This window comes from Pseudophryne corroboree, chromosome 9 (assembly GCF_028390025.1).
Source record: "Pseudophryne corroboree isolate aPseCor3 chromosome 9, aPseCor3.hap2, whole genome shotgun sequence".
In the NCBI taxonomy this organism is placed as follows: Eukaryota; Metazoa; Chordata; class Amphibia; order Anura; family Myobatrachidae; genus Pseudophryne; species Pseudophryne corroboree.
The window spans coordinates 305,027,631-305,053,548 of NC_086452.1; the positions used below are offsets into that span (position 1 = coordinate 305,027,631).

The 25,918-nt window shown below is 47.3% G+C and overlaps 1 protein-coding gene across 3 annotated transcripts in view; it reads right to left on the reverse strand.

Annotated features, from left to right (window-relative positions):
- Window positions 1-25,918, reverse strand: part of IFT56 (intraflagellar transport 56) — a 417,739-nt gene that overhangs the window by 264,232 nt on the left and 127,589 nt on the right. For all 3 annotated transcript variants that reach the window (XM_063940415.1, XM_063940414.1, XM_063940413.1), the window contains 2 exons: window positions 11,749-11,798; window positions 3,479-3,624 (listed from right to left, as the gene is read on the reverse strand). In XM_063940415.1, the coding sequence (XP_063796485.1) occupies window positions 3,479-3,624; window positions 11,749-11,798 (196 nt within the window). The remainder of the gene's footprint in view (window positions 1-3,478; window positions 3,625-11,748; window positions 11,799-25,918) is intronic.

Consider the following 25,918-nt stretch of genomic DNA (forward strand, 5'->3'; position numbering starts at 1 on the left):
CTTGCCTGACTTAGGGCATTGTAAATGGCCCTCAGTTCCAGAATATTTATGTGTAGGGACGACTCCTGACTTGACCAAAGTCCTTGAAAATTTCTTCCCTGTGTGACTGCCCCCCAGCCTCGAAGGCTGGCATCCGTGGTTACCAGGACCCAGTCCTGTATGCCGAATCTGCGGCCCTCTTGAAGATGAGCACTCTGCAGCCACCACAGTAGAGATACCCTGGTCCTTGGAGACAGGGTTATCAGCCGATGCATCTGAAGATGCGATCCCGACCACTTGTCCAAGAGGTCCCACTGAAAGGTTCTTGCATGGAACCTGCCGAATGGAATTTGCTTCGTAAGAAGCTACCATTTTTCCCAGGACTCGTGTGCAGTGATGCACCGATACCTGTTTTGGTTTCAGGAGGTCTCTGACTAGAGATGACAGCTCCTTGGCTTTCTCCTGCGGGAGAAACACTTTTTTCTGTTCTGTGTCCAGAACCATCCCCAGGAACAGTAGGCGTGTGGTAGGAACCAGCTGTGACTTTGGAATGTTTAGAATCCATCCGTGCTGTTGTAGCACTTCCCGAGATAGTGCTAATCCGACCAACAACTGCTCCTTGGACCTCGCCTTTATAAGGAGATCGTCCAAGTACGGGATAATTAAAACTCCCTTTTTTCGAAGGAGTATCATCATTTCTGCCATTACCTTGGTAAAGACCCTCGGTGCCGTGGACAGTCCAAACGGCAGTGTTTGGAATTGGTAATGGCAATCCTGTACCACAAATCTGAGGTACTCCTGGTGAGGATGGTAAATGGGGACATGTAGGTAAGCATCCTTGATGTCCAGGGATACCATGTAATCCCCCTCCTCCAGGCTTGCAATAACCGCCCTGAGCGATTCCATCTTGAACTTGAATTTTTTTATGTATGTGTTCAAGGATTTCAAATTTAAAATGGGTCTCACCGAACCGTCCGGTTTCGGTACCACAAACAGTGTGGAATAGTAACCCCGTCCTTGTTGAAGTAGGGGCACCTTGACTATCACCTGCTGGGAATACAGCTTGTGAATTGCCTCTAGCACAGCCTCCCTGCCTGAGGGAGTTGTCGGCAAGGCAGATTTGAGGAAACGGCGGGGGGGAGACGCCTCGAATTCCAGCTTGTACCCCTGAGATACTACTTGAAGGATCCAGGGATCCACCTGTGAGCGAGCCCACTGATCGCTGAAATTTTTGAGGCGGCCCCCCACCGTACCTGGCTACGCCTGTGGAGCCCCAGCGTCATGCGGTGGACTCAGAGGAAGCGGGGGAAGAATTTTGATTCTGGGAACTGGCTGACTGGTGCAGCTTTTTCCCTCTTCCCTCGTCTCTGTGCAGAAAGGAAGCGCCTTTGACCCGATTGCTTTTCTGAAGCCGAAAGGACTGTACCTGATAATACAGTGCTTTCTTAGGCTGTGAGGAAACCTGAGGTAAAAAAATTTTCTTCCCAGCTGTTGCTGTGGATACGAGGTCCCAGAGACCATCCCCAAACAATTCCTCACCCTTATAAGGCTCTATGTGCCTTTTAAAGTCAGCATCACCTGTCCAGTGTCGGGTCTCTAATACCCTCCTGACAAAATGGACATTGCATTAATTCTGGATGCCAGCCGGCAAAATATCCCTCTGTGCATCCCTCATATATAAGACGACGTCTTTAATATGCTCTTATGTTCGCAAAATAGTATCCCTGTTTGACAGGGTCACAGACCACGCTGCAGCAGCACTATCTGCAGGTCTCAGTCTAGTACCTGAGTGTGTAAATACAGACTTCAGGATAGCCTCCTGCTTTTTATCAGCAGGTACCTTCAAAGTGGCCGTATCCTAAGACGCCAGTGCCACCTTTTTTGACAAACGTGTGAGCGCCTTATCCACCCTAGGGGATATCACCCAGCGTAACTTATCCTCTGGCGGGAAAGGGTACGCCATCAGTAACTTTTTAGAAATTACCAGTTTCTTATCGGGGGAACCCACGCTTTTTCACACTTCATTCACTCATTTGATGGGGGAACAAAACACTGCCTGCTTTTTCTCCCCAAACATAAATCCCTTTTTTAGTGGTACTTGGGTTAATGTCAGAAATGTGTAACACATTTTTTATTGCCGGGATCATGTAACGGATGTTCCTAGTGGATTGTGTATATGTCTCAACCTCGTCGACACTGGAGTCAGACTCCGTGTCGACATCTGTGTCTGCCATCTGAGGGAGCGGGCGTTTTTGAGCCCCTGATGGCCTTTGAGACGCCTGGGCAGGCGCGGGCTGAGAAGCCGGCTGTCCCACAGCTGTTACGTCATCCAGCCTTTTATGTAAGGAGTTGACACTGTCGGTTTACACCTTCCACCTATCCATCCACTCTGGTGTCGGCCCCACAGGGGGCGACATCACATTTATCGGCATCTGCTCTGCCACCACATAAGCCTCCTCATCAAACGTGTCGACACAGCCGTACCGACACACCGCACACACACAGGGAATGCTCTGACTGAGGACAGGACCCCAACACAGCCCTTTGGGGAGAGAGTATGCCAGCACACACCAGAGCGCTATATAATTTAGGGATTAACACTATATTGAGTGAATTTTTCCCAATAGCTGCTTGTAAATACAATATTGCGCCTAAATTTAGTGCCCCCCCTCTTTTTTTAACCCTTTGAGCCTGCAAACTACAGGGGAGAGCCTGGGGAGCTGTCTTCCAGCTGCACTGTGAAGAGAAAATGGCGCCAGTGTGCTGAGGGAGATAGCTCCGCCCCTTTTTCGCGGACTTTTCTCCCGCTTTTTTATGGATTCTGGCAGGGGTATTTATCACATATATAGCCTCTGGGGCTATATATTGTGATTATTTTGCCAGCCAAGGTGTTTCTATTGCTGCTCAGGGCGCCCCCCCCCCAGCGCCCTGCACCCATCAGTGACCGGAGTGTGAGGTGTACATGAGGAGCAATGGCGCACAGCTGCAGTGCTGTGCGCTACCTTGGTGAAGACTGAAGTCTTCTGCCGCCGATTTTCCGGACCATCTTCGTGCTTCCGGCTCTGTAAGGGGGACGGCGGCGCGGCTCCGGGAACAAACACCAAGGACGGGTCCTGCGGTCGATCCCTCTGGAGCTAATGGTGTCCAGTAGCCTAAGAAGCCCAAGCTAGCTGCAAGCAGGTAGGTTCGCTTCTTCTCCCCTTAGTCCCTCGATGCAGTGAGCCTGTTGCCAGCAGGTCTCACTGTAAAATAAAAAACCTAAAATAAACTTTCTTTCTAGGAGCTCAGGAGAGCCCCTAGTGTGCATCCAGCTCAGCCGGGCACAGAAATCTAACTGAGGTCTGGAGGAGGGTCATAGTGGGAGGAGCCAGTGCACACCAGATCGTACCTAATCTTTCTTTTAGAGTGCCCAGTCTCCTGCGGAGCCCGTCTATTCCCCATGGTCCTTACGGAGTTCCCAGCATCCACTAGGACGTCAGAGAAATTAATACATAAGTACCTGTTTTCTAGTAATATCCTCTTGTAGATATCGATTGCTTCTTGATAGTGTGATCTCATGTAGTGTATGGATGCCAGACTCAGCTGATCCTCAATAATGTCCTGTAAGTTTTGGTGAAAGACCATCAGCTTCTTCTCATCGTTAAACTATTACATAGGAAAAAAAATCTTTGGTCACACATACACAAATATATAATAAGTATGTACATGTAAAAATATTGTTCTTGTGTTACAGGTGTGTTAATGTGTGTTAAGGTGTGTTAATGGGCGCATAAATCTCTGTCCAAATGATTCAGTTGAATTTTAAGTCTCAAAAGTTAAATTCATAATTCCAACCAGGGGCTTATCTACCCCTTGGCCAGGATGGCAGTCGCCAGGGGTGCCAGCCAAAGGTGGGCACTGCCATCCATGGCAAGGTGTTAGATTCACGCCCAGATGCAGAAAGCACCTCCTCCACGTAGATGCAGCATCCACTAATAGAAAAAGCCGCGTTCGCAATTGCAGCTGCAGAGAGCTCTGGCCAGAGCTCTGCATACAGAATACATGCTGCCAAGACTATGCAGCAGCTCCTTTCGGACTCAAAGCAGCTCCCACCCAGTTCTTGTCAGGGTGCTCTCCAACTTTCGTATATATATATATATATATATATATATATATATATATATTTCTTGTTTTTTTTATATTTATTATGATGTAATTATATGTTGTTGGGGTATGTGTTAAGATTGCCTTTGAGGTTAATTTTGTTCACTATGTAATCCTTGCTCCTTTTTATCCACCTATATAGTTTATCTATAGAACAGTAGCTCGTTGCCACTTGCTATAGATTTCACCCCAATAACCTTGCTGTTAACACTCCTGAGCACACTGGCAGTGTATATTTAGTTATTGACTAAACATGGCACCATCTTTTGTGTTCTATGTGCCCATGTTTACCTAAGCAGACTACATCGGAGCACCCTGACCACATCACATGCGTTCCAAGGGGCTTCCGGGACTTCCGATTGTGACGCATGCATTCCAGCGGCTGGACCCGATGGGATGAAGTGCGTTGCAGGGAGATTGCCTGTCCGTGGATCCATCCACTGGGGGCTGTGATGACGTGAGTTAAAGGGCCTTACTATACACTGAGGGGTTCGTTCCCTGTTGAGGCTGATATAGGTTTCTAACATTACAATATAATATAATGCACTGAATGGTGTTGCTGGTCTGAGTATAAATAGGAAATTACGTAATGTGCGTTCCAGCTGGAACGCAAAACTGGGGCATTTGGAGCCTTGTGTACAATTAAGTGGGTATATAAGGAGCCAGGTAGGCATAGCCAGCCTTGCTGCTGGTTACCTGTGGGATGTATCAGATGCATATGTTGTGCTGAAGTGACTCCAGTTGAAGGTCTCACTGGGACCGAAAACATAAGGGGTGCTACTGTGTAGCGTAATATGAATAAGGTGCTCTAGTTTATGGCGTAATGTGTATAAGGAGTACTACTGTGCTGTGTAATGTGAATAACGGACATTACTGTGTGATGTAATGTGTATAATGGGTACTGTGGTGTAACCTGTATGAGGGGTACTACAGTGTGGCTTAACGTGTATAAGGGGTACTACTCTATGGCGTAATGTGAATAAGGGACACTACTGTGTGGTGTAATGTGAATAAGGGACACTAATGGGTGGTATAATGTGAACAATGGTACTACTGTGTGGTGTATTATGTGATTAACATACACTATTGTGTGGTATATTATGAATAAGGGACACTACTATGTGGTATAATGTGAGTAAGGGGGTACTACTACACCCCTTCACCACGAAACCATGCACTTTTTTGTGTGATGCCCGTACTTAAAATATGAGTGGAGCACCAGTGCTTGTACTAGTACTGAGCACCAAAATGTGATGGTGAGGGGTCAGGGGTGCCGGTCCATTGCTTTGCCAGGGGTGCTCGGACCCCTAGATACACCCCTTATTTCAACTAAAGCACACAGCAACACACTGTGCACATAAGACTGGTGAAGTGCTTTATACCTCACCTACATGCATGCGTCTTTAATAACTTTGGGGCAGGCTTTGCCCGAAATAAATAAGACACTGCAATTTTACTCTACTATATACTTCCATATACTGGATATAACATTTGCTGTTACTAAAAGGATATTGAATTCTAAAGAACATCATTGCGCACATTTTCATTATTATTATTATTATTATCATCCTTTATTTATATGGCGCCACATGGGATCTGCAGCGCCCGATTAAGGAGTACATTAACAAATACACAAAACAAGAAAACAGTGACTTACAATTCATAACAGTATAGGACAAGTACAGGGCATACGGAGATTTATGATAGACTTACTATGGTTAAATCTCTTTCTGCGAGGTACATTGGTTCCACAGGGAAACATTGGGGTGTAGAGATGGATCTTGATCCAGGCACCAACAGGCTACAGCTTTAGACTGTCCCACGATGCATTGGGGCCTCCTGTATAGCCACGCCACAAGGCACTGTGAGATCAGTTTCGTTAACCAGTCCAATGCAGGACCAGGTAAGAGAAGGTAGATGTTAGTCACATAGAACCACGTTCTCAAGATAGGAGAAGGAATTAGTGACTAATGCCATACAAACACATAGAAGCTAGGTGCGCCAGGGCACTGTGGAACCAATGTACCTCGCAGAATGAGATTTAACCATGGTAAGTCTACCATAAATCTCCTTTTCTGCAGAGTAGTACATTGGTTTCGACAGGTAAACATCGGGGATGTCCTAAAGCAGTTCCTCATGGGAGGGGACGCGCCGTAGCGGGTATAAGAACCCGGCATCCAAAGGAAGCATCCCGGGAGGCGGAAGTATCGAAGGCATAGAACCTAATGAACGTGTTCACTGAAGACCACACAGCCGCCTTGCACAATTGTTCAGCAGACGTGCCTCGGCGGACCGCCCAAGAAGGTCTAACAGGCCGAGTAGAATGGGCTTTGATAGCAGCAGAAGCTGGGAGTCCAGCCTGCGCATATGCTTGTGCAATCACCATTCTAATCCATCTGGCCAAGGTTTGCTTATTCGCAGGCCAGCCACGTTTGTGAAAAACAAAAAGTACAAAAAGGGTATCTGACCTCAAGATGGAGGCAGACCTCATCACATAAATTCCGAGAGCCCTTACCACATCCAAAGACCGCTCTTTGGAAGACAAATCAGAAGAGATAAAGGCCGGAACTACAATCTGTTGGGTAAGGTGAAAGGATGACACCACCTTAGGCAAAAAACCAGGGCAAGTTCTAAGAACTACCCAGTCACGGTGAAATATCAGAAAGAGTGGACAACAGGACAGTGCGCCTAGGTCTGACACCCTTCTAGCAGAAGCAATAGCCAGTAGGAACAGGACCTTGACCGTGAGCCATTTAAGGTTTACGGACTCAAGAGATTCAAATGGAGACTCTTGCAGGGCATTCAGGACAACAGACAGATCCCACGGAGCCACAGGAGGGACATAGGGAGGCTGAATCCATAAAACACCCTGAGTGAAAGTATGAACGTCAGGAATAGATGCAATTTTTCTCTGAAACCACACCAAGGCAGAGATATGAAGTTTGAGGGAGGCCAGACGAAGGCCTAAGTCCAGGTTTTGTTGCAGAAAAGCCAGAAGTCTGGAAGTACTGAATTTGTAAGCACTGTAATTCTTAGCAGCATACCAGGTGAAGTAAGAATTCCAGACCTTGTAATAAATCCGTGCAGATGCCGGTTTGCAGACCTTCAGCATAGTTTGAATAACCGCCTTAGAGAATCCTTTGGCCCTCAGGAGTGAAGCTTCAAGAGCCACGCCGTCAAAGCCAGTCTGGCCAGGTCCAAGTAGACACAACAGCCCTGAACGAGGAGGTCTGGGCGTTGAGGAACTAAAGGAGGACGATCTATCAATAGACCCTGTAGGTCTGGGAACCAATGCCGTCTGGGCCATGCTGGAGCAACTAGAAGTAGTATTCCTCCTTCTTGTTTGAACCTCCGCAGAACCCTGGGTAGGAGTGACACCGGAGGGAACACGTAGGGCAGTCGAAAGTTCCATGGAATTGCCAGAGCGTCCATGAACGCTGCTTGAGGATCCCTGGTTCTTGATCCGGAACTTTGTGATTGTGTTGAGACGCCATCAGGTCTACATCTGGTAGGCTCCATTTGTCCACTAGGAGTTGAAAGACTTCCTGATGAAGACTCCACTCTCTGGCGTGCACGCCCTGACGACTGAGGAAATCCGCTTCCCAGTTGAGGATTCCCGGAATGAACACTGACGATATTGCTGGCAGAAGGCGTTCCACCCAACGGAGGATTTTTGACACTTCCATCATTGCCATGCGACTTTGAGTGTCACCTTGATAGTTTATGTATGCCACCGTGGTGGCGTTGTCTGACCGTACTTGAACAGGCCTGTTCCGTATCAAAGGTAGGGCGAGAGACAAAGCATTTCACACTGTTCGTAATTCTAGAATGTTTATCGGGAGGAGTGATTCCTCCATGGTCCACCGACCCTGGAAAGAGTGTTGCTCCAACACAGCTCCCCAACCCCTCAAACTGGCGTCCATAGTCAATAGGACCCAGGTGGGGATTCAGAAGGGACGGCCCCGCTCAACTGTTTGTCCTGTAGCCACCAGGACAGCGACAGACAAACCTCCGGAGTCAAGGAGACCATGTGAGACCTGATCCGATGAGGCAGGCCATCCCACTTGGCAAGGATTAACCTCTGCAGAAGGCAGGAATGAAATTGAGTGTACTCTACCATGACGAACGCCGATACCATCAGGCCTAGTACTTGCATCGCCGAATGTATCAACACTCTTGGGCGAGAAAGGAAGTATCTGATACAGTACTGAAGCTTCAGGACCTTTTCTGGAGACAGAAACAGCCGTTGACTGTGTATCTCCAGCAGTGCCCCCAGGTGCACCATGCTTTGAGCTGGGACCAGCGAGGACTTCTTCCAGTTTATGAGCCACCCATGGGCTTGGAGGAAGTTTACCGTCAGTTGTAGATGACTGAGAAGCACTATATATGTGACCCAGACGCACCTAGTCCTTTAGTGTACAGAATACAGTGAAAGATAAAGCTTGGATACACCGAAAGTAAAATCCACACAGCAGATACAGGCACACAGTCACAGTGCAGATAATTATTTTAGTAAGACAATAAAACTGCACTGGACTAGTGTGTGTGTGTGTGTGTGTGTGTGTGTGTGTGTGTGTGTGTGTGTGTATATATATATATATATATATATATATATATATATATATATATATATATACACACACATATATATATATATATATATATATATACACATACATACACGATTGTAGGACCGGCACTCCTGTTCTAGTAAACAGCTGCTCCCGGTGCCCTCATGGAGATAGATATAGACAAGATGTAGGATGCGGCACTCTGGAAAAAATTAATCATAGACAGAGTTTGTATCAACGTTTCAATCTATTTAGATTGTCTTCAGGATACAAGTATAACAAAATAAATGTGACTTACCCGATCTTTATACCCCTCACAGTGTGCAAACGGGATCGCGCCGTTCATCGCGCCAAGGCTCCGGCGGTGTCCCGTTTAAATGACGTCATCGCGTATAGACGCGACGCACGTCCACCCGACTTGTGTGCATATACTGTAACCATAGCAACCCTGCGTTCCACAATGCTGCAACAAAAGATCCAGGAAATGAAGCAGAATATAACAATCCACATGTAGTAAATTCAACATGCTAAGTGTCACATAATGAATAAGCCTAACCTGAAGGGATCATGCCTTATCACATCATCAGTTAAATCAGCAAAACAACTCATTAATTAGATACCAAATGAGCATAACATCATGTAAATTAGATAAACGAAATACTAGTTATAAAGGGAGAAGATACTTAATAACATGATAGCGTGAGGATTTCATTAAGGCCCTTTGGATGAATTACGTCAAGACGGTGAATCCATTCATTCTCTCGTTTAATTAACATAACGTCACGATCACCCCCTCTTTTATGATTCAAGGTGACTCCTTTAACCATCCACATTCTGGAAAGAAATATTGTATTCAACACCATCTTACATGCGACAGCATGTTTGTAATATATCAGATCCTATGTCCTTGTGGCCTCACTTATATTGGGAAAACAAAACGAAAATTTAAGAAAAGGATGGCGGCCCATAGGTCATCAATTAAGGCTGCCATCGAAAATGGTTACAGCGAGCAACCTGTTGCCCGCCATTTCCAAGAAGCCAGACATACTCGCCCTAGTCTACGTTACCGCATGATCGACCATATACTTCCTCTTAAAAGAGGGGGTGATCGTGACGTTATGTTAATTAAACGAGAGAGTGAATGGATTCACCGTCTTGACGTAATTCATCCAAAGGGCCTTAATGAAATCCTCACGCTATCATGTTATTAAGTATCTTCTCCCTTTATAACTAGTATTTCGTTTATCTAATTTACATGATGTTATGCTCATTTGGTATCTAATTAATGAGTTGTTTTGCTGATTTAACTGATGATGTGATAAGGCATGATCCCTTCAGGTTAGGCTTATTCATTATGTGACACTCAGCATGTTGAATTTACTACATGTGGATTGTTATATTCTGCTTCATTTCCTGGATCTTTTGTTGCAGCATTGTGGAACGCAGGGTTGCTATGGTTACAGTATATGCACACAAGTCGGGTGGACGTGCGTCGCGTCTATACGCGATGACGTCATTTAAACGGGACACCGCCGGAGCCTTGGCGCGGTGAACGGCGCGATCCCGTTTGCACACTGTGAGGGGTATAAAGATCGGGTAAGTCACATTTATTTTGTTATACTTGTATCCTGAAGACAATCTAAATAGATTGAAACGTTGATACGAACTCTGTCTATGATTAATTTTTTTCTGAGTGCCGCATCCTACATCTTGTCTATATATATATATATATATATATATATATATATAAATAACAAAGTGCGGTCTCAGACTGGATGTATATATCAGAATACTCGTACAATATATTCTGGCACAGGTACACTTGTTCTTAACTAACGCTGTCTTGATATTGACATGTAGAATACTTACGTGTCTGTAAATTCACAGCGCTGATGTACAGGCGGATTTACAAGGGAGACCTTGCCCTGCAGTCCCGGAGACCAGTCGCAGCTATGCATAGAAGATGGCACCCAGCGTCTCAGTCAGGGAGTGAGGGAGAGTGTGAGGCAGCTCAAGGGCGGGAATACCAGCAGTGGATGGTGCCCGGGACTGAGGGAGGGGCTACAGGTCAAGCGCCGTCTCCCCTATGCTGGTCCTCACCACCTGGTACTATGGAGTCTTATTAAAGTGGGCATTAGTACACCCGACCTGTACTCCTATGCCCTGGTGGATATAGTGTAGTACCTGCTCAGTGACAGCGTCCACGCCAGCGATGCAGTCCGTCTCCCTAGATTGCAGTCGGAATGCGATTTAATGGCGGGTCCCACCTGGGGGACCCTCGTACCTTCTCCCTTCGTAGCAGCCCACAAATGGTCAATACCTGTCAATCAAACTGCGATTGCATTTCACTAAATTGCAATCGCAATTTAGCCTTCACACATGCACAATGCATTCGCATCGCATAAAGAGTCACCAAATAGTCGATAGTCGCCTGATTTGCGATTTTGCAACTGAAGCCGAATAAATCCCTTAGTGAAGTTAATTAGTACTGTATTAAATCATATCAGTACAGGCATAGTAGAGCTAATGTTTCAAACCCTGAGGCAGTGGTTCCCAAACTTTATGGACTCATAGCACCCTAGACTCGAGTATCAGAATATTATTCACGGCACCCCTAGGCCAAAAATTTCTTAGCGAGAAATTTTGAAATGAATATTAAATCAAAAATTGTGTTTGTATGTCATCTTTAGGTTCCATTGTGTGGTAAGGAACTAGATTTGCTTCTGTTTGTCCACATATTTTATGATGGCAGCCAACAGCACTGGTTTTGCTTATTACATTAACCAGAAATAATTTTGATTAGTCCTGGACCACCAACCCAGGGCACCCCTGCAAGTGTTCTGAGGCACCCCAGGGTGCCTAGGCACACAGTTTGGGAACCACTGCCCTAAGGTGTTTTTTCCAATGTGTTATGCACAAACAGTTGAATGATAAATTGTATTAGCTTAGTCTTTTGTTTTGATGTGACTTATCAAATGAAGTCATTTTTATTTTTAAATGATCTGTGCTTATAATAAACCATGCAATTTCAATTAAATGATTATGATTTCATTACCTTGTGGGCCAAATGGAAGAGCAAGCGATTCTGCAGGCGACTTTTTGGTGCTGAAAAATAATTCAAATAATAAGTTAGTACAATCTGAAAATAAATGGCCAAAATATATATAACAACTATTTGCTTCAGTTACTGTTCTAACAAAAGTACAAAGAGTATGTTCACATACGGTATTTCTGTTATACCTGCAAAGAAATATTTCTTAGCCCCAGTGAGAAAAGGGCAAGTACAAAGGAAACTTTTTCTAACAGCTATATAAACTCTGCTGTTAACAGGAACAGTGCAAGTAAAAAGCTAGCTTTGATCCAGTTAACAAGAGCATATATAATGAATAGATCTTAAACTAGAATGTTTTATGCACATACTTTTTTAACTCATAAAAATTATTTTAATTTACATATCCGCTGAATTCATGTGGGGTATAGTTGAGTAGATTTACAGTAAAAAGATAGACAGTCAATAGGTCGACCCCATGTAAAAGGTTGACATGATTATAAGGTCAACATCTAAAGGTAGGCAGTAGAAAAGGTGGACAGTTACAAAGGGTCGACACAAAATTGGTCAACAAGTTTATTTTTTTTGTGTCATTTTGTATTTTTTTACCATATCTGAGACAAATTAGTGGGAACGTGTACCTTCGCGGCTTGGAATAGGTAAATCCTTTTCTCGTAGTCCGTAGAGGATGCTGGGGACCACATTAGTATCATGCGGTATAGACGGGTCCATTAGGAGCCATTGGCACTTTAAAAGTTTGAGAGTGTGGGCTGGCTCCTCCCTTTATGCCCCTCCTACCATACTCAGTCTAGAAACTGTGCCCGAGGAGACGGACATCTTCGAGAGAAGGATTATACACAGATAGTGGTGAGATTCACACCAGCTCACACATAAGGCAAACCAAGCTAACTAGCTTGAAACTCAGCAACTGCTGAAACATTACTTACCAAGTAACAATGCAGTACTCAACTAAAACAAAGTTGTACTGAACCAGGAAACCACTGCAGGAAAACGAAGCGCTGGGCGGGCGCCCAGCATCCTCTACGGACTACGAGAAAAGGATTTACTGGTAGGTAACCAAAATCCTATTTTCTCTTACGTCCTAGAGGATGCTAGGGCCCACATTAGTACCATGGGGATGTACCAAAGCTCCCAGAACGGGAGGGAGAGCCCAGAGGATCCTGCAGAACTGATTGACCAAACTTTAGGTCCTCAGAGGCCAAAGTATCAAACTTGTAGAACTTTGCGAACGTGTTCGACCCCGACCAAGTAGCCGCTCGGCAGAGTTGTAATGCCGAGACATCCCGGGCAGAACCCACCTTACAAGTAGAGTGGGCCTTAACAGACGTAGGACACAGCAATCCTGCCGTAGGATACGCATGCTGGATAGTGAAACTGATCCACAGAGAGATCGTCTGCTTAGAAGCAGGACACCCAATTTTCTTGGGATCATACAGGACAAACAGAGAGTCTGACTTTCTGTGACGAGCAGTCCTCCTCACATAGATCTTTAGAGCCCTTACAACATCTAAGGACCTTCATGAAATTGAAGAGTCAGTCGCAACTGGCACCACAATAGGTTGGTTGATATGAAATGCTGACACAACCTTCGGAAGAAACTGCTGACGTGTCCGAAGCTAAGCTCTATCTTCGTGGAAGATCAAGTATGGGCTTTTACAAGACAAAGCCCCCAAAATCTGACACACGTCTAGCAGAAGCTAAGGCCAACAAAGTGACAGCCTTCCACGTGAGAAACTTGACCTCAACCTCCTGTAGGGGTTCAAACCAGTCTGACTGGAGGAACTGCAACACCACGTTAAGATCCCAGGGCGCCGTAGGCGGTGCAGAACTCCCTTCAAAAAAGTCTGAACCTCATGGAGGGCAGCCAACTGTTTCTGGAAGAAAATGGATAGGGCTGAAATTTGGACCTTTATGGATCCTAACATCAGGCCTATATCCATACCTACTTGCAGGAAGAGGAAAAAGCATCCCAGTTGAAACTCCACTGAAGGAAACTTCTTGGACTCACACCATGACACATATTTTTTCCAAATATGATGGTAATGTTTAGACGTTAACTCTTTCCTAGCCTGTATCAGGGTAGGAATAACCTTGTTTGGAATGCCCTTCCGAGCTAGTATCTGGTGTTCAACCTCCATGCCATCAAACGTAGCCGAGGTAAGTCTTGATAAGCAAACGGCCCCTGCTGCAGCAGGTCCTCCCGAAGAGGAAGAGGCCTCGGCTCTTCTAGCAGTAGATCCAGAAGATCCGCGTACCAAGCCCTTCTTGGCCAGTCCGGAGCAATAAGGATTGCCTGAACTCTTGTTCTCCTTATGAGTTTGAGAACTCTTGGAATGAGTGGAAGTGGAGGAAACATGTACACCGACTGGAACACCCACGGAGTCACTAGGGCGTCCACCGCCACGGCTTGCGGGTCCCACGACCTGGAACAATATCGCTGAAGCTTCTTATCCGCTTCCCAGTTGTCTACTCCCGGAATGAAGATTGCTGACAGCGCCAACACGTGTTTTTCTGCTCAGAGGATGATTCTTGTTACCTCTAACATTGCAGCTCTGCTCTTCGTTCCACCTTGTCGGTTTATGTAAGCCACTGTCGTTACATTGTCCGACTGCACTTGAATGGCCCGATATCTCAGAAGATGGGACGCTTAGAGAAGACCGTTGTAGACGACTCTTAGTTCCAGAATGTTTATCGGCAGGCCGGCTTCCAGACTTGACCACCTTCCTTGGAAGGTTACCCCATGAGGGACTGCGCCCCAGCCCCGAAGACTTCCGTGGTAAGGAGGATCCAGTCCTGAATCCCGAACCTGCAGCCCTCCAGAAGGTGAGGTAATTGCAGCCACCAGAGGAGTGAAATCCTGGCCTTTGGCGACAGACGTATTCTCTGGTGCATGTGTAGATGGGATCCCGACCACTTGTCCAGGAGATCCAGTTGGAAGGACAGAGCGTGAAACCTCCCGTACTGCAGAGCCTCGTAAGAGGCCACCATCTTTCTCAGAAGGCGAATACACTGATAAACCGACACCCGGGTTGACTTCAGGACATCCCGGACCATCGTTTGAATCACCAACGCTTTTTCCTCTGTAAGAAACACCCTCTGCACTTCTGTGTCGAGGATCATTTCCAGAAAGGACAACCGCCTGGTTGGTTCCAAATGTGATTTTGGTAGATTCAGGATCCAACCATGTTCCCTGAGAAGCTGGGTCGTGAGAGCTATGGACCGTAACAGCTTCTCCTTGGACGATGCCTTTATCAGCAGATCGTCCAGATATGGAATAATGATCACCCCCTGTCTGCGGAGGAGAACCATCATTTCCGCCATCACCTTGGTGAATACCCTTGGTGCTGTGGAGAGGCCGAATCCTGATATCACTGCCCTTAGAGACACCATTTTGAACTTGAAACCCCTCAGAAAGGGGTTTAGTGATTTTAAGTTCAGAATGGGCCTGACCGAACCATCCGGTTTCGGTACCACGAAAAGTTTCGAATAGCAACCTTTGTTTTGCATCAGGGGAGGAACTGGTACAATAACCTGTGCCTCCACCAGCTTCTGGATGGCTCCCTGTAGGGTAGCCCTGTCTGCCAGCAAAGCTGGCAAGCCTGATTTGAAGAACCGGAGAGGAGGGAGATTTTGAAATTCAAGCCGGTACCCCTGGGACACAATATCTATTACCCAGGAATCCAGGCCGGACGACACCCAGACGTGACTGAAATATCTTGCCCCAACCGGAACTACCTCCAGGCCGCGCGGTCCACCGTCATGCTGAGGACATTTGCGTACCTGAAGCAGGTTTCTGTTCCTGGGAACCTGCAGCAGCAGGTTTCTTGGATTTTGGTCGACCTCCTCTAAAGAAGGTGTTGGATGGTTTGGCCTTTCTTGTGTTAGCAACACAAAAGGACTATGATGCAGCTGAAGGAAAAGGTTTCTTCGCAGCAGGTGCAGCTGAGGGAAGAAAAGGTGACTTAACCGCTGTAGCCGTGGAGATCCAAACATCCAACGCTTCCCCAAAGAGAGCCTGACCTGTGTAGGGTAGAGTCTCTACACCTCTCCTGGATTCCACATCGGTTGACCACTGGCGCAGCCACAGTCCTCGATGAGGACTGACAGACATGGAAGAAATACCTGCAGCCATTGAACCCAGGTCTTTCATGGATTCCAACATAAATCCTGCAGAATCCTGAATGTTACGTAAAAACATTTCAATGTCACTTTTATCCATTGTATCCAAATCCTCAAGTAACGTGCCTGACCACTTTAATATAGCTTTGGGATTCCATGCACAGGCAATAGTAGGACGTAGTATCACCCCTGAAGCCGTGTATATGGATTTGAGCGTATTATCAATTTTGCGATCAGCCAGCTCTTTTAAGGCGGTAGATCCTGGAACAGGTAAAACCACCTTTTTAGAGAGTCTGGATACAGACGCGTCCACTATGGGTGGGTTTTCCCATTTTTTCCTATAGTCATCAGGGAAGGGAAAAGCAACCAGAACCCTTCTAGGGACCTGGAATTTTTTTCTCCGGGTTCCCATGCTTTCTCAAATATAGCATTTAATTCTTTGGACGCAGGGAAGGTTAGCGAGGCTTTCTTATTGTCAGTGAAGCAAGCCTCCTCATTCTGCTCAGGTGTTGTATCTGCAATATTCAACACATCCCTTATAGCCTCTATCATCAACTACAACCCCTTTAGCAAGAGATGCGCCCCCCCCCCCCTTCCTGAGCACATGCCCATCACCGTCTGCCGTGTCAGAGTCGGTATCCGTGTAATCATGCATAATCTGTGCAAGAGCACGTTTATGGGAACCTCCAGAGGGAGGCCCTGAGGTAACGGAACCAGACCAAACTGCCATAGAGTTCTGTAAAGCCTGAGTTGCAGATTCATTCTGTGCAACCCTAGTAGAAATCTGAGAAATCATAGATTTGATAGAGGATAACCATTCAGGCTCCCTTGCTGGTATCTGTGCTAAAACAGTGCAATCCTGATTACATGGAATGGGATCATACGGAGAGGACATATCCTTTGCTGCATATGACACAGAGTCCCTGGACATAGCTTAAAAGAGACCACAGACACTCCACACACACACACACACACACAGGGGAGGACAGACAGAGTTTCATCCCCAATAATGACGAGAGACACAGAGATTGGAGCCAACCCAAACACAGCACTTTCAGGTATAGGGAGACCCTAAACCAGCGCTGACTGTGTACCTTAATAGGTTACACAGTCTTTACACAGCCTCCCCACCACATCTACAACCCCCTGGTACTGTAAGAGATAGCTGGAGTTGCTCAGGAGGGACTGCACTTCATTGACAGCGTTTCTGCAGGCAGGAAAATGGTGCTGAACGCTGCTTGGTCCGCTCTGAGAAGAAGCTCCGCCCCCTTAATGGCGCTGTCTTCCCGCTCTTCATAAGATTATACTGGCCTGAGGATTTATGCTGGCAGAAATCCCAGGACCCTGACAGGCTTGAGAGGTCAGTGTAGGCGCTGGCTCAGTGTGCCCCTCACAGCGCCGCACTATGTACCGCTGAGCCCCGGAGCGTAGTTAGTTCTACGCTCCATACCCTGTTGCCGCCATCAGCTCCGCCGGGCACATTTTCTAAACGGAGTCTGGTAGGAGGGGCATAGAGGGAGGAGCCAGCCCACTCTCTCAAACTCTTAAAGTGCCAACGGCTCCTAGTGGACCCATCTATACCCCATGGAACTAATGTGGACCCTGGCATCCTCTAGGATGCAAGAGAAATGACTGCAGTGCTGCAGTGTCTTCTAGTGGGATTTGTAACACATCTCTTATAGCCAGTATGAGGGGCTCAATACCCTGTGCAGAAGTTGAATCCGCAGTAATAGAATCCAATCCCTCCACCTCCTCCTGTAACTTTTCCTCAGAATCTGAGAGTAAATCAGGCAGACCATGTTTATGTGGCTCTCTGCTAGGGAGGGGGGGTTGCTTTTCATCTGCCTTTGCAGCTAGGTCTGCGATAGCCTGCTGCAGCTGTGTCTTCTGAGTATTAGCAATGAGCTGGGATGACATATCTTCCATCATAGTTTTTATGGCACCAAGCCAGGATGGCTCCTGACCCTCTCCCCCAGCCTCCTCACTAACCTGGGAGGACTGACTGCATTATTCACATGATAGTGAACCAGCCGTAGAATTTGGTGTGACATACACTGCATAATTGGTGTTTGACCAAGTTTACAGTAGACAACACTCACACAGACACACACACAAGTATTACAATAGCAAGCATGCTTTACTGTATGTACACACCCAAGCTTGTCAGGCTCAGTGAGACTGCAAGCTGTATCTATACATATATCACAGTGAAACACCGGAATTAGTGTCCTTTTCAGGACACTATATAGTGTACAATAGGGGCTCTCCTCCTTATTTACACCCCTGTACCAGTTTCCTGAGTATCTGTGAGTGTCTGGAGGAGCTGTTTGTCCTTGCTGCTGTAGCTGGAAGCAGAGGAAGGCGCTGGTCCCGCTCTGAGGAAGCTCTGCCCCCTGTAATGGCGCGGCAGCTACGTAGATATTAAAACTGGCAGTGTCTCCTATACAATATAAAACATCACATAAATGCTAATTTTCATAACCGCTGCCAGTGTACACAGGGGGGTTATAGCGGGTCCCGCCAGGGAGGGTTCCGTATGCACTAAGAACCGGGGCCCCCGGTATGTACTCACCACTCTTCTCACCTTCAGGATATGTTAGGGGTGTGTGGCGTGCTGCGATTGTGTTCGCTAAGGCGCAATGCCTTGCGGTACCAACAACCTCTCAGGACAGTGGTCCTGCAGCAGGGAAGTGGCTCGGACGCCTTAAGAGACCGGTTAACTGTCCCCCCTTAACTCCCACAGTGCATGTAAACTGTTGCCCAAACAGTATACCGAAAATAACAACGTTTAAAACAAACTGAAGATAAAAATCCTCTGGAGCTCCAGAGTGTGCATCCTCTCCTGAGGGCACATTTTTCTAAACTGGCAGTAGGAAGGGGGACTAGAGGGGAGGAGCCAGCACACCCAGTTGAAGAAATTTAAAGTGCACCGGCTCCTTTGGACCCCATCGTACTAAGTGACCCCAGTATCCCTTATGGATGTTAGAGAAAATAAGATTTTAAACCTACCGGTAAATCTATTTCTCCTAGTCCGTAGAGGATGCTGGGGACTCCGTAAGGACCGTGGGGTATAGACGGGCTCCGCAGGAGATAGGGCACCTAAAAAGAACTTTGACTATGGGTGTGCACTGGCTCCTCCCTCTATGCCCCTCCTCCAGACCTCAGTTAGAGAACTGTGCCCAGAGGAGATGTACAATACAAGGCAGGATTTAGCAATCCAAGGGCAAGATTCATACCAGCCCACACCAATCATACCATGTAACCTGGAACATACATAACCAGTTAACAGTATGAACAAACAACAGTAACGGTCCAAGACCGATGTCAACTGTAACATAACCCTTATGTAAGCAACAACTATATACAAGTCTTGCAGAGTTTCCGCACTGGGACGGGCGCCCAGCATCCTCTACGGACTAGGAAAAATAGATTTACCAGTAGGTTTAAAATCTTATTTTCTCTTACGTCCTAGAGGATGCTGGGGACTCCGTAAGGACCATGGGGGTTATACCAAAGCATCCAATCGGGCGGGAGAGTGCGTATGACTCTGCAGCACCGACTGAGCAAACGCTAGGTCCTCATCAGCCAGGGTATCAAACTTGTAGAATTTAGCAAAAGTGTTTGACCCCGACCAAGTCGCCGCTCGGCAAAGTTGTAATGCCGAGACGCCTCGGGTAGCCGCCCAAGAAGAGCCCACCTTCCTAGTGGAATGGGCCTTAACCGAATTTGGTACCGGCAATCCAGCCGTAGAATGAGCCTGCTGAATCGTATTACAGATCCAGCGAGCAATAGTCTGCTTTGAAGCAGGAGCGCCAATCTTATTGGCCGCATACAGGACAAACAGAGCCTCTGTTTTTCTAATTCTAGCCGTCCTGGCTACATAAATTTTTAAGGCACTGACTACGTCCAGGGATCTGGAATCCTCCAGGTCACTTGAAGCCACAGGCACCACAATAGGTTGATTCATATGGAACGAAGAAACCACTTTAGGCAAGAATTGCGGACGTGTCCTCAATTCAGCTCGATCCACATGAAAAATCAAGTAGGGGCTCTTGTGTGACAAAGCCGCCAATTCTGACACTCGCCTTGCTGATGCTAAGGCCAACAACATGACCACTTTCCAGGTAAGGAATTTCAACTCAACCTTGTTAAGCGGTTCAAACCAGTGTGATTTTAGGAACTGCAACACCACGTTCAGGTCCCATGGTGCCACTGGAGGCACAAAAGGGGGCTGGATGTGCAGCACTCTCTTTACAAACGTCTGGACTTCTGGAAGAGAAGCCAATTCCTTCTGAAAGAAAATCGAGAGGGCCGAAATCTGTACCTTAACAGAGCCTAATTTCAGGCCCATATCCACTCCTGTCTGTAGGAAGTGGAGAAGACGACCCAGATGAAAATCTTCCGTAGGTGCATTCTTGGTCTCACACCAAGACACATACTTTCGCCAGATACGGTGATAATGTTTTACCGTCACCTCCTTCCTAGCCTTTATTAAAGTAGGAATGACCTCTTCCGGAATCCCCTTTTTCGCTAGGATTCGGCGTTCAACCGCCATGCCGTCAAACGTAACCGCAGTAAGTCTTGAAATACACAGGGCCCCTGCTGCAACAGGTCTTCCCTCAGAGGAAGAGGCCAGGGATCTCCTGTGAGCATCTCTTGTAGATCCGAGTACCAGGCCCTTCGAGGCCAATCTGGGACAACGAGTATCGTCTGTACTCTTCTTCGTCTTATGATCCTCAACAATTTTGTGATGAGAGGAAGAGGAGGAAACACGTAGACCGATTTGAACACCCACGGTGTTACCAGAGCGTCTACTGCTACTGCCTGAGGTTCCCGAGACCTGGCGCAATACCTCCGAAGTTTTTTGTTGAGGTGTGACGCCATCATGTCTATTTGAGGAGTTCCCCAAAGACGTGTTACGTCTGCAAAGACTTCTTGATGAAGTCCCCACTCTCCTGGATGGAGATCGTGTCTGCTGAGGAAGTCTGCTTTCCAGTTGTCCACTCCCGGAATGAAGACAGCCGACAGAGCGCTTACATGATTTTCCGCCCAGCGAAGGATCCGTGTGGCTTCCGCCATCGCGACTCTGCTTCTTGTCCCGCCTTGGCGGTTCACATGAGCCACTGCTGTTTCGAAGAAAACTCTCCGCTTGTCGAAGGCCGTTGTAAATGGTCCTGAGTTCCAACACATTAATGTGTAGACAGGGCTCCTGGTCTGACCAAAGACCCTGAAAAATTTTTCCCTGTGTGACCGCTCCCCATCCTCGGAGGCTCGCGTCCGTGGTAACCAGGATCCAATCCTGAATTCCGAACCTGCGACCCTCCAGGAGGTGAGCACTTTGCAACCACCACAGGAGGGACACTTTGGTCCCTGGGGACAGAGTTATTTTCCGATGTAAGTGCAGATGGGACCCGGACCACTTGTCCAGAAGGTCCCATTGAAAAGTTCTTGCATGGAACCTTCCGAAGGGAATGGCCTCGTAGGCCGCCACCATTTTCCCCAGAACTCGAGTGCATTGGTGAACGGACACCCTTTTCGGTTTTAGCAGGTCTCTGACCATGTTCTGGATGTCTTGGGCTTTCTCTATTGGGAGGAAGACCTTCATTTGTTCCGTATCCAGTATCATACCTAAGAACGGTAGTCGAGTTGTCGGAATCAACTGTGACTTCGGTAGATTTAGAATCCAACCGTGTTGCTGGAGCACTCTCAGAGAGAGTGCCACACTGCTCAGCAATTTCTCCTTTGATCTCGCTTTTATCAGGAGATCGTCCAAGTATGGGATAATTGTGACTCCATGCTTGCGCAGGACCACCATCATTTCCGCCATTATCTTGGTGAAAATCCTCGGGGCCGTGGAGAGTCCAAACGGCAACGTCTGAAATTGGTAATGACAATCCTGTACGGCGAATCTCAGGTATTCCTGATGGGGGGCATATATGGGGACATGAAGGTACGCATCCTTTATGTCCAGAGACACCATAAACTCCCCCTCCTCCATGTTGGCTATTATCGCTCTGAGAGATTCCATTTTGAATTTGAATCTTTTTATGTACAGGTTTAGGGGTTTCAGATTCAAAATAGGTCTGACCGAACCGTCCGGTTTCGGGACCACAAATAGGGTTGAGTAGTAACCTCTTTCCTGCTGGTGCAGGCGAACCTTGATTATCACTTGCTGTATACACAGCGTTTGAATTGCAGCTAACACTATATCCCTTTCCGATGTGGAAGCTGGTAGGGCCGATTTGAAAAATCGGCGCGAGGGCACCTCCTCGAATTCCAATTTGTAACCCTGGGAAACTATTTCCAACACCCAGGGATTCAGGTCCGAACTTACCCAGGCCTGACTGAAAAGTCGAAGACGTGCCCCCACCGGTGCGGACTCCCTCAGGGGAGCCCCAGCGTCATGCTGTGGGTTTTGGAGCAGCCGGGAAGAACTTTTGTTCCTGGGCACCTGCCGAAGCAGGTGCTCTCTTGCCTCTGCCCTTACCTCTGGCGAGGAAAGAGGATCCCCGACCTCTTTTGGACTTGTGCGACCGAAAGGACTGCATCTGATAGGGTGTTACTTTCTTTTGCTGTGTGGGAATATATGGTAAAAAATTTGATTAACCTGCTGTAGCTGTGGAAACCAGGTCCGTCAGCCCATTCCCAAACAATACATCACCCTTATAGGGTAGTACTTCCATATGTTTTTTGGAATCCACATCACCCGTCCATTGGCGAGTCCATAAGGATCTTGTCGCTGAGATAGACATGGCATTGGCCCTAGAAGCTAGCAATCCAATGTCCCTTTGAGCATCCCTCATAAATAAGACTGCGTCTTTAACATGAGCTAGAGTTAGGAATATAGTATCCTTATCCATATTATCAAATTGATCTGTCAGCTCATCTGTCCAAGCTGCAATTGCGCTACACACCCATGCCGACGCAATTGTCGGTCTTAGCACAGCACCCGTATGAGAATAAATACACTTTAAGGTAGTTTCTTGCCTGCGATCTGCAGGGTCCTTAAGGGCTGCTGTGTCAGGAGACGGTAGCGCCACTTTCTTGGACAAACGCGTCAGGGCCTTGTCCACAGTGGGGGGTGATTCCCAAATCTCCCTGTCCTGCTTAGGGAAGGGGTATGCCATATAAATTCTTTTGGGGATCTGCGGTGTCTTATCCGGAGTCTCCCAAGCTTTTCCAAAGAAATCATTCAATTCATGAGATGTGGGAAAGTTAATAATCTGTTTATTTTCCTTAAACATGTGTACCCTTGTGTCGGGGACCGAGGGTTCATCCACAATATGCAACCCATCCCTTATTGCCACAATCATACACTGAATGGTTTTAGTCACCGTAGGGTGCAATTTTACTTCGTCATAGTCGACACTGGAATCAGAATCCGCGTCGGTAGTAGTGTCTTGCGTTAAGGGACGCTTTTGAGACCCCGACGGGCCCTGTGAGTCGGTCCAATCCGAGGATTGACCCCCTGATGTCCCCCCTAAATCAGCCTTATCAAGCATTTTATGTAAAGATGCCACACTTGCATTCAACATATGCCACATGTTCATCCAATCTGGAGTCGGCACAACCGACAGGGACACACCACTCATTTGCTCCACCTCCTCCTTGGAGAAGCCTTCCGCCTCAGACATGTCGACACACACGTACCGACACCCCACACACACAGGGATTAACCTATAAGGGGACAAAACCCCAAACAGGCCCTAAGGAGAGACAGAGAGGGAGTATGCCAGCACACACCAGCGCTTAAAAACACTGGAAAAAATATGTCCAGATAGCGCTTTTCTATATATAATATGCCAATTCCCACTCACTGCGTCGCTAATGTGCCCCCCTCCTCTTTTTTCCAGCCTGTGAAGTTCAGCAGGGGAGAGACCAGGGAGCCAGCGTTTTCCTCATGCAGCTTCTGTGGAGAAAATGGCGCTGGTTAGTGCTGAGGATCAAGCCCCGCCCTCCCGACGGCGGGCTTCGGTCCCAGTGATTTTTCAATAAAAATGGCGGGGGATCATTGATTTACTGCCTCCGCAGCCTAATCAATCTGTATTTGCCCAAATGTGAGGTTTATTGCTGCCCAGGGCGCCCCCCCCTGCGCCCTGCACCCTTCAGTGCTGCTCTGTGTGTGTGTGACTGGGAGCATGAAGATCTGATGTCTTCTGCCGCCTAAGATGTCTTCTGCCTTCTCTATCCGGCTTCTATCTTCGGTATCTGTGAGGAGGACGGCGGCGCGGCTCCGGGACGAACCCCAGGTGAGACCTGTGTTCCGACTCCCTCTGGAGCTAATGGTGTCCAGTAGCCTTAGAAGCAGTGCCCAACTTGACAAGCCAGCTCTGCTTTTCTCTCCTCGGTCCCACGATGCAGGGAGCCTGTTGCCAACAGGACTCCCTGAAAATAAAAAACCTGACAAAATTCTTCTTCAACAGAAAACTCTGGAGAGCTCTCTGCAGTGCACCCATTCTCCTCTGGGCACAAGATCTAACTGAGGTCTGGAGGAGGGGCATAGAGGGAGGAGCCAGTGCACACCCATAGTCAAAGTTCTTTTTAGGTGCCCTATCTCCTGCGGAGCCCGTCTATACCCCATGGTCCTTACGGAGTCCCCAGCCTCCTCTAGGACGTCAGAGAAATAATTTAATAACATATACACATTTAGAATAGTTTAGAGAAAATAAGATTTTACTTACCGGTAAATCTATTTCTCATAGTCCGTAGTGGATGCTGGGGACTCCGTAAGGACCATGGGGAATAGACGGGCTCCGCAGGAGACATGGGCACTTTAAGAAAGAATTTAGATTCTGGTGTGCTCTGGCTCCTCCCTCTATGTCCCTCCTTCAGACCTCAGTTAGAGAAACTGTGCCCGGAAGAGCTGACAGTACAAGGAAAGGATTTTGGTAATCTAGGGCAAGATTCATACCAGCCACACCAATCACACCGTATAACTTGAGATAAACCTACCCAGTCAACAGTATGAACAACAACAGAGCAACAGGTCAACCCTGATGCAACCATAACATAACCCTTATTTAAGCTATAACTATATACAAGCATTGCAGAAGAAGTCCGCACTTGGGACGGGCGCCCAGCATCCACTACGGACTACGAGAAATAGATTTACCGGTAAGTAAAATCTTATTTTCTCTAACGTCCTAGTGGATGCTGGGGACTCCGTAAGGACCATGGGGATTATACCAAAGCTCCAAAACGGGCGGGAGAGTGCGGATGACTCTGCAGCACCGATTGAGCAAAACACAAGCTCCTCTTCGGCCAGGGTATCAAACTTGTAGAACTTTGCAAAAGTGTTTGAACCTGACCAATTAGCCGCTCGGCAAAGCTGTAATGCCGAGACCCCTCGGGCAGCCGCCCAAGAAGAGCCTACCTTCCTAGTGGAATGGGCCTTAACTGATTTTGGCAGCGGCAATCCAGCCGCAGAATGAGCCTGCTGAATCGTGTTACAGATCCAGCGAGCAATAGTTTGCTTTGAAGCAGGAGCACCAAGCTTGTTGGAAGCATACAGGATAAACTCTGTTTTCCTGACCCTAGCCGTTCTGGCTACATGAACCTTCAAAGCCCTAACCACATCAAGCAACTTGGAATCCTCCAAGTCAGTAGTAGCCACAGGCACCACAATAGGTTGGTTTATATGAAAGGATGAAACCACTTTCGGCAAGAATTGTGGACGGGTCCGCAATTCTGCTCTATCCGCATGGAAAACCAGATAGGGGCTTTTATGTGACAAAGCCGCCAACTCTGACACACGCCTAGCCGAAGCCAAGGCTAGCAGCATGACCACCTTCCACGTGAGATATTTCAATTCCACCCTTTTGAGTGGTTCAAACCAGTGGGATTTCAGGAAACTCAACACCACGTTAAGATCCCAAGGTGCCACTGGAGGCACAAAAGGGGCCTGAATATGCAGCACTCCCTTTACAAACGTCTGAACTTCAGGTAGAGAAGCCAGCTCTTTTTGAAAAAAAATGGATAGGGCCGAAATCTGGATCTTAATGGAACCCAATTTTAAGCCCAAATTCACTCCGGACTG